At 44.8% G+C, this 15,924-nt stretch overlaps 1 protein-coding gene across 2 annotated transcripts in view; it reads left to right on the top strand.

Moving 5' to 3' along the window:
• The window catches only part of Acpp (acid phosphatase, prostate), a 49,483-nt gene extending 34,334 nt beyond the window's left edge, over positions 1-15,149 (top strand). Inside the window, exons 10-11 of one of the 2 annotated variants that reach the window (NM_207668.2) lie at positions 2,404-2,573; positions 11,860-15,149. In NM_207668.2, the coding sequence (NP_997551.1) occupies positions 2,404-2,573; positions 11,860-11,978 (289 nt within the window). In that variant the 3' untranslated portion in view covers positions 11,979-15,149. Of the gene's footprint in view, positions 1-2,403; positions 2,574-2,920; positions 4,390-11,859 lie in introns of those variants that run through there. The other variant, NM_019807.2, reaches the window with a different exon arrangement.
• Positions 15,150-15,924: the final 775 nt, after the last annotated feature.

Here is a 15,924-nt window from a genome sequence, read left to right as displayed (position 1 = left end):
AAAGGATGCAGTGCTTGCTATGCAGATGTGAGGACTTGAACTCAGATCCCAGCATCCACATTAAAACTGTGTATGTGTGCATCTTAGAGCCTCAGTCCTCCTGGATGTCAAACATAGGCAGATCCTGGCAACAAACGGCCAGACACGATAGCCAAAACAGCCAGCTCCACGTCCATCACTGAGAGACCCTGGTTCCAAATTACGGGGCAAAGCAAGCGAGGAAGATGCCTGACATTGTCCTCTGATCTCCACCCATGAACACATAGGTGTGCGTGTGCCCACACACACACATGCCGTATCACACGCATAGACACACAAACAAAACATATCTCATGAATGAACATTCGCAGTACTGTGTCCATTCTTTAAAGTACTTCTTTAAAGGCACGCATGAAACAGCATCTACATGTTGAAATATGAGGTCATTACAATGAGACAGGTCATTAAAGCCTACTTGAATTTCTCTCCTGACTCTTTCATAAGCGAGTTAATTCCACAAACAGGTTGGTGCAGGGCCATTCAACCTTCCAGCTTTTTGGTTTCAGAAGTAAGATTTGGGGAGAGCCCTACTTAGAACGACTCAGGAATCGAATCTACATCCAGTTTCTCTCCGATAGAACTTGGTCTGACATCTTGGCCTACCCCCAGTTGTCTGTGTTGTTCATGTCTGTGTTTATGGCTGAGGGAGAGGACATATTTAGAATACTGAAGTAATCCCCGAGGGGAGAGAAAGGAGAGAGGAGTGAATGAAAACCCCAGAAGTGACAGAATGTGGAAGTGAGTCCCGGCATCTCGGCAGACCCCCACATTTTCCCCTCTTTGGAAATGAGTAATACTTTACCCATTGCTATAGCTTGTCACTAACAGAAATGTCCCCTTTTATATTGTTCCTCATGTTGTGATGACCCCTCCAACCATAAAATTATTTGTTGCTACTTCATAACTGTCATGTTGCTACTGTTATAAGTAGTAATGTAAGTATCTGTGTTTTTCCAATGTTCCCAGACACCGCTATGAAAGGGATAGCTCAACCACAAAGGGGTCACGACCCATGACCTGAGAATACCTGTCTTACATGGAGCCTCAAACTTGTTGCTTAGGATCTTATATGAGGCCAGTATAATATCTGAGAGCTAAGAAATTAGGCCAGTTCATTCCCTCAACACAGAAGTGAAGAAAGCTATACCAAGGATTAAGTGCAGATGCAACAGGAACTCATAATTAATTAATTAATTAAAAATACAGCAATAGAACCTATCTTGAGAGAGGTCTCTGCAGTTAGGAGCACATCCTGATCTTACAGAAGACTTGAGGCTGGTTCTCAGCCCCACATCGGGCAGCCCACAACTGCCTGTAATTCCAGCTCCAGGAGACCTGAGCCCTCTTCTTTTCTCCGTGGATACCCATGCACACATGACATAGACTCATAAGCATACACACATATAAAATAAAATAAGTCTTAAAAACAAAAGCAAAAACCAACCAGTAGATCCTCATTCTTGTTTTTTCTTATTTTTATTAGATATTTTCTTTATTTACATTTTAAATATTATCCCCTTTCCTGGTTTCCCCTCCAAAAATTCCCTCCCCCTATGCCCTCCCTCCTCCCCCTGCTCACCAACCCACTCACTCCCGCTTCCTGGCCCTGGCATTCCCCTACACTGGGTCATAGAGCCTTCACGGGACCAAGGGCCACTTCTCCCATTGATGACCGACTAGGCCATCCTCTGCTACATAAGCAGTTGGAGTCATGAGTCCCACCATGTGTAGTCTTTGGCTGGTGGTTTAGTCCCTGGGAGCTCTGGGGTTACTGGTTAGTTCATATTGTTGTTCCTCCTATGGGGCTGCAAACCCCTTCAGCTCTTTGGATCCTTTCTCTAGCTCCTCCATTGGGGACCCTGTGCTCAGTCCAATGGATGGCTGTGAGCATCCACTTCTGTATTTGTCAGGCACTGGCAGAGCCTCTCTGGAGACAGCTATGGCCATCCAGAGACTGCCCCACCTGGGGACCCATCCCATATACAATCACCAAACCCAGACAGTGTTGTGGATGCTAACAAGTGCTTGCTGACAGGAGCCCGATAAAGATGCTCATTCTTAAAGCCACACCCAGCTTTACTAATCAGCATCTTCATTGATGAAGGATGCTGGTCCTCACCCTCTGTACCCTGTTTATCTAATGAGTCAGCCCTCCCAATTCCACTCCCCAAGCCTGTTGCCCCTGTCTTAATCTCTACATCCCCGCCCCCCTCCAACCCCACACGAACTGGCTGGAATCCCTTCTTCCTCACGAGCTCTTCTACTGGTTCTTAGGAATATGTTACAGCTGAGTGGGAAGAAATCTCACAGGACAACTTAGCATTGCAGGACTAACAGCTCCGCCCTCTCTGCCTGTCGCACCAGGGGGCACTTTGTGGAGATGTACTATCGGAATGAGACCCAGAACGAGCCCTACCCACTCACGCTGCCAGGCTGCACCCACAGCTGCCCTCTGGAGAAGTTTGCGGAGCTACTGGACCCGGTGATCTCCCAGGACTGGGCCACGGAGTGTATGGCCACAAGCAGCCACCAAGGTACTGTGGGCGCTTTGGGTTAGTGAGTTTGCGGAGCTCAGCAGGAAGTGCAGGGTGCCTGCTCAAGCAACTAGGGCTTCCAGAAAGTTCTTTCACCTTTGTCCCCGGCTTGGAAGGAAGTGGGTTGAGATTGATAACTGTATATTTTAGGAGCCTCTCACTGTAAGCCACGCCTATCTATCTAACCTTACTCCTACCTGCCGTCATCCCTAACTCGGTTGGTGTTTCTTTCAGTGCCAGTGTAATCAGGAATAAGAGTTAGGTCAAAGTTGTGGGGCTGTCGTGGGATCCAGGATTAGCACAAAGAACTCCATTGTTGAAGGACTCAGAGTTTTTTGCTTGAGCAGGACGGAATTAAAGCCCCGCTGGAAATGCCTGATGTCAAGCGGGTTTCAAAGGAAGCCTACCAGTTAGCGCACCTGCATGAAAAAGAAGCTGCTGATCCCAGGCTAAGGGGCGAAGGACTGATTTCCCCACCAACAGCACTCACCTGTTCCTGCCTTCTCTCTCAAGGCAAAAAGATGAGACAGGAGGACACCTGGGGAAGCTTTGCATACCCAGCCTAGACCGATCAGATTTTATGTGGATGTTAGAACGCGCTGGGTAGCAGAACTGAAAAATAAAAGCCTCTCTGTGTCCCTTCATGTTCCTTTCAAAGAACCTAAAACTCAAGCTTCCTGGGAAGCTCTGTACATGGCTTCCATACAGCAGCTCCTCCAAGGCGCGTTGTAGTCAATAAACAACCTGACAAGAGCAAGATATCAGACACAGCACCTCAGAGGTCAGAGTGCTCTGCAGAGGGTCTCCCAAGCCTCCAGTGCCTAACATGCAGAATCAAGAGCTAATACATAGAGGAGCTATGGGGGAGGCACACAAGCACACACACACGCACACACACACACACACCACTGAAACAAAATGCCTCCAAGTCCAAAACTAATTGGCACTTTGAGTGTAGGCTACAAAATCCTCTCAGAGAACAAACAATGTTCAAGGCTTTGATTCTGGAACCTTCAGAAGCCGTAAGCCAAGTACCAGGTCTACAGCCACTGCACACGGAGCTGTGCCCCGATGATGCTCTTTAGAGCCTGACTGGCCATGTGGCAGAACACGCCTGGGATTCTAAATTGGATAGAGACAAGATGGCTGCCGGAAGTGACCTCCACTGGAAGCCAGACCTAGACCATGGCCACCCCGTCTTGGGTCAGTCATGGAACTGACGAGCTTCTTTGTGTTACTTCTTCCCCGTGGAAATAACTGTCGCCTCGCAGTAAGGCAAGTGAGAAGCAGGGAATAAAAGTGTTGTGATTAGGAAGTTCAAAGGGAGATACTTTCATAGTGAACTTTGAAAAGCTTGTGTTTATTTCATTAGAATAGAATTCCTGCAATCAGACATGAGGGCTCTCTTTCTGCTTGGGAGGGGGGATGGTCTTGTTACAGAAGTGACTGCTAATATAATATAAAATTACTCAGCTGGGTTTTTAAGTTAATTTTTTACATTAAAATATAGTTTGAATTTCTTCCGATAAACGGTAAGCAATAAATAGCTCTACCTCATCTACCCAAGGTAGAATTTGGCAACAAAGCATCCTTTAGGAAGTTTACAATGTGTTAAAGAAGTGATATGTCTTACTCGGAACAAGAACATGTTTTGTAACTCTATGGGTTAAGGTATGAACAAGAATTATAGGATATAAGAATTTTATAAGATAGAATATCAGTTCTACAAAGCAAGAATTTTATCTGTTGTGTCCTCAATACCTCAGAGAGCCAGTACAGGACATTGTTTGGTGCTCAATAAATATTTTCCCACTGGTGTATAATTAGTTATCTTTCCCCCTGACCTCCCTCTCTTGATTAGACACGATACCCAGCAGCCTGAGAGTCCTGTTTAGCCTGCTCTGTGTTTTATTCCCTAGCCAGTTTGTCTCATCTTGTTAAACCTATCTGCAGCGTATTTACAGAATTTCCCCTTCAACACAGTGGCCTTGGCAATTCAATACCCAAGGGATGAGAAATGTGACTATATTATCAGATCGTATCAGCCAGAAGAAAGAGCAGTGGCTACCATGCTGTAGCATCCCACGTAGATCCAAGGGTGAAACGTGTGAGTCTCTTCCTGACGCTGACTTCCACAACTTTTCTTTGGTAGCTTGACATTGGTCATAGCTCCTCCTCACAGAACTCAGCAAGTGACACAAACCAGAGGGGATTGCTTCTGTTTCAAGTTGCCAACACCCTGTTGGTTCTAGCTAGCAGAAAGCTTGTTAGGAGTCTGTAGGACAAGATGGCCTCTGACAGAATAAACTCCATACATGAACTTCCTAATGAAAAAGGACTAGACTCCACCACTGTGCAAGAAAGTCTCAGAGGGTGATGCTGGAGGTGGTAGGTGGAAATTAAGATGGTCTGGATATGGGAAGTGACCACGTGGTTGGGCAAGCCCTTGCCTTAGCATAGGTACTATATGGCAGAGGCTAAGCATGGTGGGCAGTAAGGGTGGATGCCATTTTAGTGAGAGCAGCAATTTTAGGACATGATTTAGCAAATAAAGGGTAGAGGAGCCCAAGATCAATTTGACAAGTAGCTCTAACAGCTGAACTGTGATCTTGGGATGGAGGGGTCGGAGGTCCGGTGGTGGAATAGCTACGGAACACATGTTCTGAGAAAGCCAATACCTAAAGCAAGACAAAAATGACATAGATGTTTTCTACATATATGAGGTGCTGGCAGCCCCGCAATTGATGTTTGTGGGCTGGATAACTGTTTAACCCTCCAGATGCAACCAGACTTCCTCATGGAAGTTAGCTGGTCAGCCATAGGAGACAGAAGCTATGAATGAGTCTCAAGTGTGACTGCTTTGTTAAAGACCCAGTCATTGGCCATAATTGCAAACCTACTCTTTGTCACTTAGCATCTGTTTTTCGTAGTCATAGTTAAGAGCCCCTGCTCCATTGGGGCCCCCTCCCCCCCTGCATCATTCTCCCCTCCCTGAGAGACGAGGCCAAGTGATTAAAACATCTTTTTCTCACCCAGTTGCCATTGCCTTCGATTTCCCAGGACATGGCCATCATTAAAGGGCTTGGCCCTTGGCAGAATGACTTGCTTATGCAGTAATTCAACCCCATGCCTATTTCTGCCCTCAGTGAAGGCAACTGTGCCATTGGCAATTATGACCTAGTCTGTGCCCTGCCAACCAAGTCTACACCCAAGACAGACAAGACAAGTGGGGAAAGAGTTAAGAAACAGGTTCTAGGGCTGGAGAGATGGCTCAGAGGTTAAGAGCACTGATTGCTGTTCCAGAGGTCCTGATTTCAATTCCCAGCAACCACATGGTGGCTCACAACCATCTGTAATGGGATCCGATGCCTCTTCTGGTGTGTCTGAAAACTTGTGTACTCACATACATAAACTAAATAAATAATTCTAAAAAATAAAATAAAAAGAAAGAAACAAACCAGCAGGCCCTAGCCATACAGGGGAGCCATGATGAAGGACACACAGGCAACACTGAAGACACACCACAGAAGCAATTAGCTAAAGCTAAGGCGTCCAGGAGGTTTCTCCAGTGGGGTAATGTTTAAACAGAAACCTGAGGGCGAAAAGGAATCAGCCAGTCGAATGGAGCTGAGCAGGAAGGAAATGCCCTAAAGAAAGGGGACAGAGAAGGTACAGAAGTCAGAAAGCTGAAGACAACATGGGGCATTTTAGGAAGAGTTAGGTGCAGAGTGCCTTTGATGAAGCTGCACTGTCCTGGTCATTTAAAAGGCAGAGGACTGGTGCTGCTGTTGGCTTCTTGTTTTAGGAAGACCCTGGCTACAGGGAAAGACTGGGTTGGATGGGAAGGACGCTGAGGTAGTTACTATAGTGACCAAGGTCGAGAATGAGAGAAAGAATGGGCTAGGGATGTAGTTCAGGTAGGGTGCTGATACAGCATGCAGGAATAGCTCAGTTTGATTCAGTGTGATGGTATATGCCTATAATCCTGGTACTTGGGAGGTGGAAGCAGAAATTCAAGGCCATCCTTGGCTATATATTCAGCTAGAAAGATTGTGTCTGGCACATTGCCTTCAGCAGCTTTTGTGTGTCCCCATGCGATGGAGTCTCTTTTCAGCCCTTGCTTGCTCTAGACCTCTTTGCAATAAGAAACACGGATCACCGTCATTTCTCAGCTTCTAGAACGGAACACTGCCAAATTTCTAAAATTGTCTGTAGTTCAAATGAGCAGATAATTTTTAATTTTAAAAAAAAAGGAAAGTTTCACAGGCAGGCTGGTGTGGTGGTGCATGCCTGAAATCTCAGCACTTGGAGGCAGGATGATCTTGCGTTCAAGGGAGGAAATGCACCTCATTGGCAGAGTGCTTGGCTCGCATGCCTCAGGCCCTGGGTTCAAGACTCAGTACTGAAAGATGAAAAGATAATGGACAGAGCTGGGTGTCTTTCCTGGGAGTTTTGTCTGTCTGCCTGCCTGTCTGTCTGTCTGTCTTTTGTTTTGGTGGGTTGGGTTTAGTTTGGTGTTTGTTTGTCCTCTTGAGTCCCTTGCTAGCTTCTTTTGGATAGATCTCTTCCACCAGCCCTTTAAATAATCACCCTTCAAGATCCCATAGCTGCTGCCCTCATCCCACGCTTACCCACAGCCTCAATCTTCCACATCTACAATCCTTACTGCCATACCTAAGTGAAGAATCACAGACCTGTTGTTTGCAGCTACCTCTTGGTCACATCTATCCATCGAAGAGCTCATCTCGACCACTTTGAAAATAAAGGTCATTTCCTCCTAGTGTCTGTACCGGTCCTTTTTTGTGGTGTCCATCTCTGATCACAGCGCAAACCCAGGAGATTATCTCACCCGCATCTTCTTCCCCTTGACTGGGGTGTCTACTCTGACTTTTCAACTCAGACACAAGATTAATCAGCATTCTAGTCCCCTTCCTCGTGTCCCCACCACATCTGCAACTCCAGTTCAGAGCGTTGGTTATCTTGCTTGAGCTTTCAATAGCTCCCTACCAAATCTGCCAATTCTTCACCATCTTGACATCCCTAGTTACTTTTCTTAAACACAGACTAGAGTGTCTGGCTTCCAGACATCTTAGTTGCTAATCATTTTTGTGTGCTTCAGAACAAGACTAAACTGAAAGCATAAAAACTGGGCCCCAGTATGCACATCCAGTCTCAACCCCAGCCCTGACTCCTGTGTGCCCATATATAACCATTCATCGTGTCCCAAACATACCCTGTGTAGCAATTTCTGTCTCGTGTAAAATCTTATTCCTCTCACAAGCCACCTCAAATCTCATAAGCTTTCCAAATTTTCCCCTTTTTGCAAATTCAATATACTCTTCTGATTGTACTTTTCTCTCTTGGAATGGCATTGGTGACATCTCCATTTCAATGTGTCACCTATCACATACATGTCTGTCTGATTGTCTTGTTACATGTTGGGTTTCTCAGGAACAGAGCTTATGAGGTCTCAGCACCTCCCAAAGCCTGCCTGGCACAGGACGTGTGTGTGCTCACTGCATGAAAGTCTGGGGATGCTTATTTCATGGGACTGCTGTGGTAGCATAGGCAAAATTAGTGGGCTAATTAAAAATTAAATTTCTAAAGTCAGAAAATTAACCATGAAAATTAATTTACCTTTTTCACTCACTATTGTAGACAAGCTGGATGGGAGCTTAAAACCCTTCTAAGTTAGCATTCCAAATGGTAGGACTACAGGCTGTGTCATCATTCCCAGCCCAGTGAAAACAGCCTTTTAGGACATCTAAGGGGTGTGTGTGTCTATGTGTCTGTGTGTGTCTGCAAATCATTAGTACCTGTCCCTCTTCCTTCATTTCATCTAGTCTCTCTGTTCTTCAAGTCTACTTGGTTCTCTCCAACTTTATCCCAGCTCCATGGACAGTGCTAATAAACTGTCTGTTAGGGTTTAACTTTCCTAAAATTATATTTTTCATGCCACTAAAAAGCATCCTGATCATGGGGGAAACACTGAGCTATAAGTTGACACTTTGTGAGTTCTAAGTCATTATTTTTAGTGGGTTTTGCAGGGGAGGGGAGGTTGTTTTGTGTTTGAGACATGGTTTCATATATCTCAGGGTAGCCTCAAATTCCCCATGTAACTGAGGATTGTCTTTGAACTTCTGGCCCTCCTGGCTCCATCCCCTGACATATGAGATTATGGGTGCATTCCCCACCCATACCCAATTTATGCAGTATCAAGATTCAAACCCAGGCCTTTGCTCCTGACAGGCAAGCATGCTACCAGTTGGGCCACACCCTCATTTTAGTCTCTCATTTTAACATTAATATATTGACACCTATGTCCCAGGTACTAATCTATGATCCATAGATACTAATAGATATAGTTCTTGTGCCCTGAAATGTATAGTCAATTAGAAGAAACGAGAGACAGATGATATATAATAAATGTAGTAAGAGTTTTTGAAAGATTCAGATTATAAGCACTTGTTGGTAAAAGGGGGTGGAGAATGCTGTATAAACTTTGAACTGGGAAGAATGTATTGAAAAGAGCAGACTTGTGCAAACACAGGAAAGCAGTACCCCATCCGGGGGTCTGTAGGATGAGCATTCCAGCAATGCTAAAAGCTGAAACAATAGCACCAAGCGAGGATGCTAAGGGGTGTTTAAAGAGAATCTGGAAGGGCAGTGTGGCTGGAAGAGTCACCATCAGGTCCTCAGCTTCTGCTCAGGTAGACACGAGTATCCATAGCACACTTCACCTGAAGGAGCCGAATGACAAGGCTTGACTTGTAAACATTTGGCTGCTGTGTTTAAAACAGACCGTGAACAGAATAGCAAGGATAGAAGCTGGGGATAGGTAAAGAGTCCATTACAGTGGTCCTGGCAATCGGGGGCAGCTCAAAGCAGATGGTGGCAGAGATGGAGAGAGCTGTTGGTTTCTGGATTTCTTTCCTCCCAGTAGAACTGACAGGCTTTCCTGGAAGGTCAGGTGTAGATTATTTGGAAAATAAAGGAATCATGGAAGACTCGTTTTTAACCCCTCCTCCCCAGGCCAACAGAAGGCAGTTTTTAATCATCCAAGGGGAGAGTGGCTATGAGAAAAACAGATCCGGCTGGAGGAGGCTTGGGTATTGTCTTTTTACCTTAAGATTGAAGTGCCTATTGGATGCCCAGAGGAATCCGTAGCCTCTATTATCCAAGAGCCCATGTGCCAAATCCCAGCAGATACTTGACATAGCAGAGAATATTCAACCTGTACATAGCAATGCTTTTCCCTGTACATATACACCTATGTTAAAGTTTAATTTATAGATTAGGCATGGTATAGATGAACAAGAGCACACAACAAAATTGGAGACGTGGCTCAATGGCTGGCACACTTGAGGACTCATCCTCACGACCTCATAAATCCCAGCGTAGAGATGATGCTCTGCTATACTCTTGGAAGATGGAGGCAGAAGGGTCGGAAGTTCAAGATTTTCCTTGGCTGCTACACAAGTGCCTACCTACCTGGGCCACATGAGACATGCTTTCAAAAACGAAACAGAAATAGAACAATTATGTAAATGAATTAGAAACTAATGAAGCCAACGAAGGGTATATACTGCAGGTTCTCCTTATGGATCCAGTTTCCGGCATTACGACTCCTGTGTCTTTAGCCATTACTGAGTAAAATGGGGGTTACTTGAACGAACATAGGCACTGAAATACACGACAATGCCTGGGAAGCAAGGTGCTGTGGTGTCATTGGTGGGCAGGACATAGACTTGATTGACAAAGGATGACTTGCTTTACATCATGGGGGGAAGGGGGATGGGATGGGACATCAGGAAATGCCATCATGCTTCGCAGAGAGGTGTAGCATTTAAAATGGATGACTCATTTATTTCTGGAATTTTCCATTAATACGTTCATACAATAGTTGACTGTCACGGGTACCTGACGGAGAGTGAATCCATATGTAAGGGAGACTACTACGTACCAAGAACACACTGGGTACGAGTCAAGCTTAAGCAAAAAGTCATAGCTGGAGATGAGGGTCGGTTCAGAAGTCATACGCATATAGATGGATTTGGAATCGTGAGACTGATGAGATCCTGTGTTTCTAGGACAATAAAATTGCCCGGTGGTATTGGTGCATGCCTTTAATCCCAGCACTTGGGAGGCAGAGGCAGGCGGATTTCTGAGTTTGAGGCCAGCCTGGTCTACAGAGTGAGTTCCAGGACAGCCAGGGCTACACAGAGAAACCCGGTCTTGAAAAACAAAAACAAAACAACAACAACAACAAAATTATCTGCTGAGCCTTGACCAAACGCTCTCTGCTTCTTCCTTTCCTCCCTCTGGGATAAGGTTAGGCTAAATCAGTGATGCTCATCTGCATTCCTAAAGCACTAGTGTCTACAGATGAGCCATCGGGACCATTATCCATCAAGGGATCTTTTTCAATAATTACGGACTCGGTGCTACTACGTGCTTATGCAAAAATATAAAAAAGACGCTTCCCAAGGTCAACCTATGCTCAGTTTCTCCATAAAACGTGGTTTTCGAAAGATCGATTTTTAAAAATGGGATGATTCAACCTCTTTTAGTCAATTGCTTGAATTATTCAGATTTTCCTCTGAACTTGTGAGCAGATTCGATTGATAATTTAACCATATGAAAATGCATAGAATTCAAGTGAGGAAGCTGAGGCAGTAGGATTGCAAGTCTGAGTCCACTCCATGGAGGTGAGAGGGGAGAAGAGAGTCAGGGCAGAAAGAAGGAAAGGGAGAACGGCGCGAAAGCAGTTATTATGAGATGACCTTGGAGATTCTCCAGCCAGTTTCCTTCCGTTTGTAGTAGAGAGCTGAGGCCAAATGTCAAAGGTCATGCTGAAACTAGGGGTCACCTCCTGACCCCTAGCTCTTCGGAATCCAAGGCTACTTCAGAAATTCCTCTAGAATTTACAATTAAGGCAGGCAAGCTGGATAGGATGGCCCCAACCTGTAATCCCAGCACTTGGGAGATTGGGGCAGGAGGATCACGAGTTGAAGCTAGCTCACCTTTGGCTACATAGGGAGTTCAAGGCCCCTCTGGCTATGTGAGACCCTGTCTCTGAAAACAAGCAAGTAAACAAAAACAGAAGGACAAAGAAGGCAAAAGTTATATAAACTTTTTTTTGTACATGAAATAAGCATCTTTTTAATTTTTAAATTAAGGCCCAAAGTCAACAATGATATATGATCTTCATCTTCTTTAGAGTTTTTTGTTGTGATCGTCATGCGTTCTTAACGTCCTAATTTCGCGTGTATTTCTCGGTTCGCAGTGCTGAGGGTTATCCTTGCCACTACATTTTGCCTGGTAACCGGGATCCTGGTGATACTTCTGCTTGTCCTCATCCGCCATGGGCCCTGCTGGCAGAGAGATGTGTATCGGAACATCTGAACAGACAGCTGACCTTGGGGACGTCTCTCAATGAAGCAGCACCGGCAAGAAGCTCTTCTGCCATGCAGGCTCTGTCCTGCCCATGCCCTCCCTTTAGAACTTACCTAGAGTTGGTGTGAGCTCACTGCCACGGGGGAGAGTGCAGAGCTGGCAGGTCAGTTATGTCTCCTTACCATTGAGCTGTTCACAGGGCTAAGATAGGACTCTTGCAAGGGATGCCTCTGCTCTTTTACACAGAGGTCCTGAAAGAAGAAGCCAAATTCCAACCCACCTTGTGACTATGAAGACGAAAGGGAGAGAAAGTGGGGTCAGGATTTAGGTTAGAACGCACTAGGTAACTCGGAATGTTAGACTAGAAGATCCACAGAAAAATGACTTTAGTTATGTAATATGCTTAATTCTCATTCTCTCTCTCTCTCTCTCTCGCTCACTCACTCGCAAGCAATTCAAACCCAGCACTTCATAACTGACAAATTTCTGTGTGTACATCCAACACACACATACATATATCCGTATGCAGAATGTCTTTAGGTGACGTGTTCGATTCTCAGAAACCATAGCATCATTCACTTTAAGCACAGCTCCGGTCATTTTCTCTCATTTTCGTACAGAGAAATAACTGAAAAACCCATGAGATGAGTTCACCTTCCTCACGCCCCTCACTACCTTATTTTTATGCAGTGGGTAGTACATTCACTTTAAAATTACGATATCTTATACTTAAGGGCTGTTTGTTGCTACTATGAAATGATTTTTGTTTTTACTTATTTATTTTTTACTGTCGTGCCAGACTTCAAAATCCCTGGGTCTAACACAAGCTCGGAGAGTACTCTATTTGAATTATGCCCTTAGTCCTCTCTGACTTTTATACGGTGCCAACACAGAAAGTAAAGTACCCTGTGGGGGGGGGTGACAACCTGCTGGCTTAAGTCGTATTTCTTATTCTAAAGTAGAAAACTCTAGACAAGAGGAATGCAGAAGTCACATCCAGATTTCATTTTCTGTGACCAGTTTTATTCTGCTTTTACTACAGATGAGTCAGGGCCCCATCAAACCCCTCCATGACTGGCACCACCCATGAAGTCATTAGGAAAAAAGGCCAAAATGTACTTTATAGCATGACAAACTGCTCTGGACACACAAGCATTCCACTGGTGATAAATTCGATCTCATTCTTCAGTGGGTTGCCCTACTTCCTTGGGGTTGCTTAAAGATCTCGAAATATACCTGAGTCCATGCTCACTCTCCACCCACATGTGCTCTTCTGCAGAAAAACGTAGACATTCAAGCTCCCAAGGCCACACTCAGAATTCACTTTGCAGTGCTGTCTAGATGTGGGATGCTGGGACCTTTGACCTGCTCTCCACGCAGATCCCCAGCGCATCCCTCAAGCCCCGGAAGCCCTTCTGTTAAATGCCACTCGCTCACATCTATAGTCTGTATTTTTAATACCATTCTCAGTGAGCCAAGGTCATTGAAAACAAAACTCGGAGCCCCCCTCTCATATGTGTGTATTTATGTAGCATGTGATAATGTGCACACGGGTGGGTGCTGTCTTCTCACGCATGCGCAGAGAACAAAGGATTATGTCACGTGTCCTGTTCTATTACTTTTCTTACCTTGAGAGAAGATCTCTCACTGAACCCAAAGCTACTCTGACATCCAGCAAGCCCCAGTGATCCTCCTGGCTTGTCTCCACAGCACTGGGGTTACAGGGACACAAGGGCCACACTCAGCATTTTACATAGGTGCTTGGGACTTGAACTCAAGTCCTCATGCTTGGACAACAAGGGCTCTTACCCACCTACCCATCTGCTCAATCCCCAGTTCCTACCATTGCTTCGATTACTATATGGAAAGCTCTCAGGCTCAATATCGCAGTGCCCTTTATCTTCTGTTGGTAAATACTATAAGCAGTTTTCATACACTGTGGCAGAATCCCAAGTGACAGATGAGCTATAGGAATCATGCAAAGAACACAAAGGAACTGTGGGGTGTCCCAGAAAATAAGCAACGTCAACAACAGGGCATGTGAACTCCCGATACTGATAACTACTTGGTAGATGAGACAGATGTGACCATTCCAGTTGTCATGGTGATGTTGCAAGAGCGTCACTAGAGCTGCGATCACCTCTGTTGTGATGTGTGCTCCGTGTCATTTGAGAAGCCTTTGTGGAGAATTTCCATGAAGCAGTCATTAGCGTGTTGATAGTAATTACACAAAAACACTAGTGATGCCTATACAGGAAAGCACTGAGAGAGCGAGCGCTCGAGTGCTAGGTTGTTCCGAGCTTTAGTGGCAAAGCACAGACAGAGAATTGGAGAACTTGTGAAAAAAAAAATCCCACTGCTTAAGGAATGGCGTACATGAGGCTCCGACTGGCATTCACTGGGCAGCTTTTTACACAAAAGCTGATATTCTCTTCCCTGAATTCACTTGTGTTTCCTGTCTTCCTGTCCTTTTTCTGTCTTGTTCTAATACTCTTAGCACTGATTCCTCACAGTCATGGGGGCTTCTGGGTAAATAAAAGCCAAATTATAACGGCTTTCTCTTTTAAAACCCTCTCCAAGAAACTATCCAAACAATCGTGAAATGTTGGCACCCTAGATAGGGCTAAGAGACACATATGGTCACACTCATGGTCTTAAATGGCCTACAGCCACGTTTGTAATGGAAAACTTTTTTAGGTGAGATGAATTATAATATAAAAATTTATTTAACATAATGCATGTAAAATAACATTTCAACAAAAAGTGTTCATGGAATATTTTTAAGATGAGTTTCATACTAAGTATTTAAAAATGTGATGTGATGTTTTGTTCCAAGTTGGAGTAGCCACCTTTGAGGACTTGGGAGTCACTAGTGGCTCCCATGCTGAATAGTTCTGGCCTAGGCCATTCGATGACAGCCTTTTTTTTAAAGCAGAGAGAACACATACATCCTTTATTTGTAAAATACACTTTGGGTTATTGTGAAGAAATAGACATCATCCTTAGGACTGGAATGTAGCTCACCAACAAAGTGCTTGCCTAGCATAGGTGAGCCCTGAGTTCCATCCCCAGTACCACAATAAAGTCAAGTAAAACAAACACAACAGGTCACCTTTATCCTGTGTCTTCACTGTTTTTTAATCTTTGGCCAAACTAATAAAATATTGTCTGAAATGTTTCATTTGTAAGCCTGGGTTACAGGTGTACTAGTCAGAGTTCACTAGAGGCACAAAACCTATGGGCTGTCTCCCTATATTAAGGGAATGTATTGTGATGACTTACAGTCTGTAGACCAACTAACCCAACAATGGGCAGTGTGGGTGGGAAGTCCAAGACTCTAGAAGTTGTTCAGTCCCATGAGACTAGTTGTTTCAGCTAGTCTTCTGTAGAAGTAGGTTCCAACGGATGTGCTGGCTAGTAAGTGCAAGCAGTTGAAGAAGAGTGACTCTTCCTTCTTCCAATGTCCTTATGTAGGTCCCCAGAAGAAGATATGGCCCAAATTAAAGGTGTGTGCCAGTGTACCATTACTTTGTACTTGCTTTGTCCCAGGCTGGCCTTGAACTCAGAGATTTCCTTGCCTTAGTCTCCTGGGATTAAAGGTGCGTGCATACTACCTTGCCTAGGCCTAAGCTTTTCATGGCCACTATGTCTCAAGATCTCCATGACAAGATCCAGGTTAGAAACTTGTGGCTTCCAGCCTCAAGATCTGGATCACAGGTGAGCCCTCCAATTCTGGATTGTAGGTCACTCCAGTTATAGTCAAGTAGACAGCCAGGAATAGCCACCACAACAGGTGACAGCCAAGACCTCTTCCAACTTACCCCATACAGAATAAACTAATTCCCCTTCGTGTCTTAGTAAGGAAACCAGGAACAGAAGCAGAGGGGATGCTTTTTAAAGGGAAAATGGTTCTGAGATCAAAGAGCAATGAGGTCTCAGAAAAATCCATCAGTCA

The sequence above is a fragment of the Mus musculus genome, chromosome 9 (genome assembly GCF_000001635.26).
Source record: "Mus musculus strain C57BL/6J chromosome 9, GRCm38.p6 C57BL/6J".
Lineage (NCBI taxonomy): Eukaryota > Metazoa > Chordata > Mammalia > Rodentia > Muridae > Mus > Mus musculus.
The sequence above is the reverse complement of the archived record's forward strand: the minus strand, read 5'-3'. Positions and strand labels throughout refer to the sequence as shown.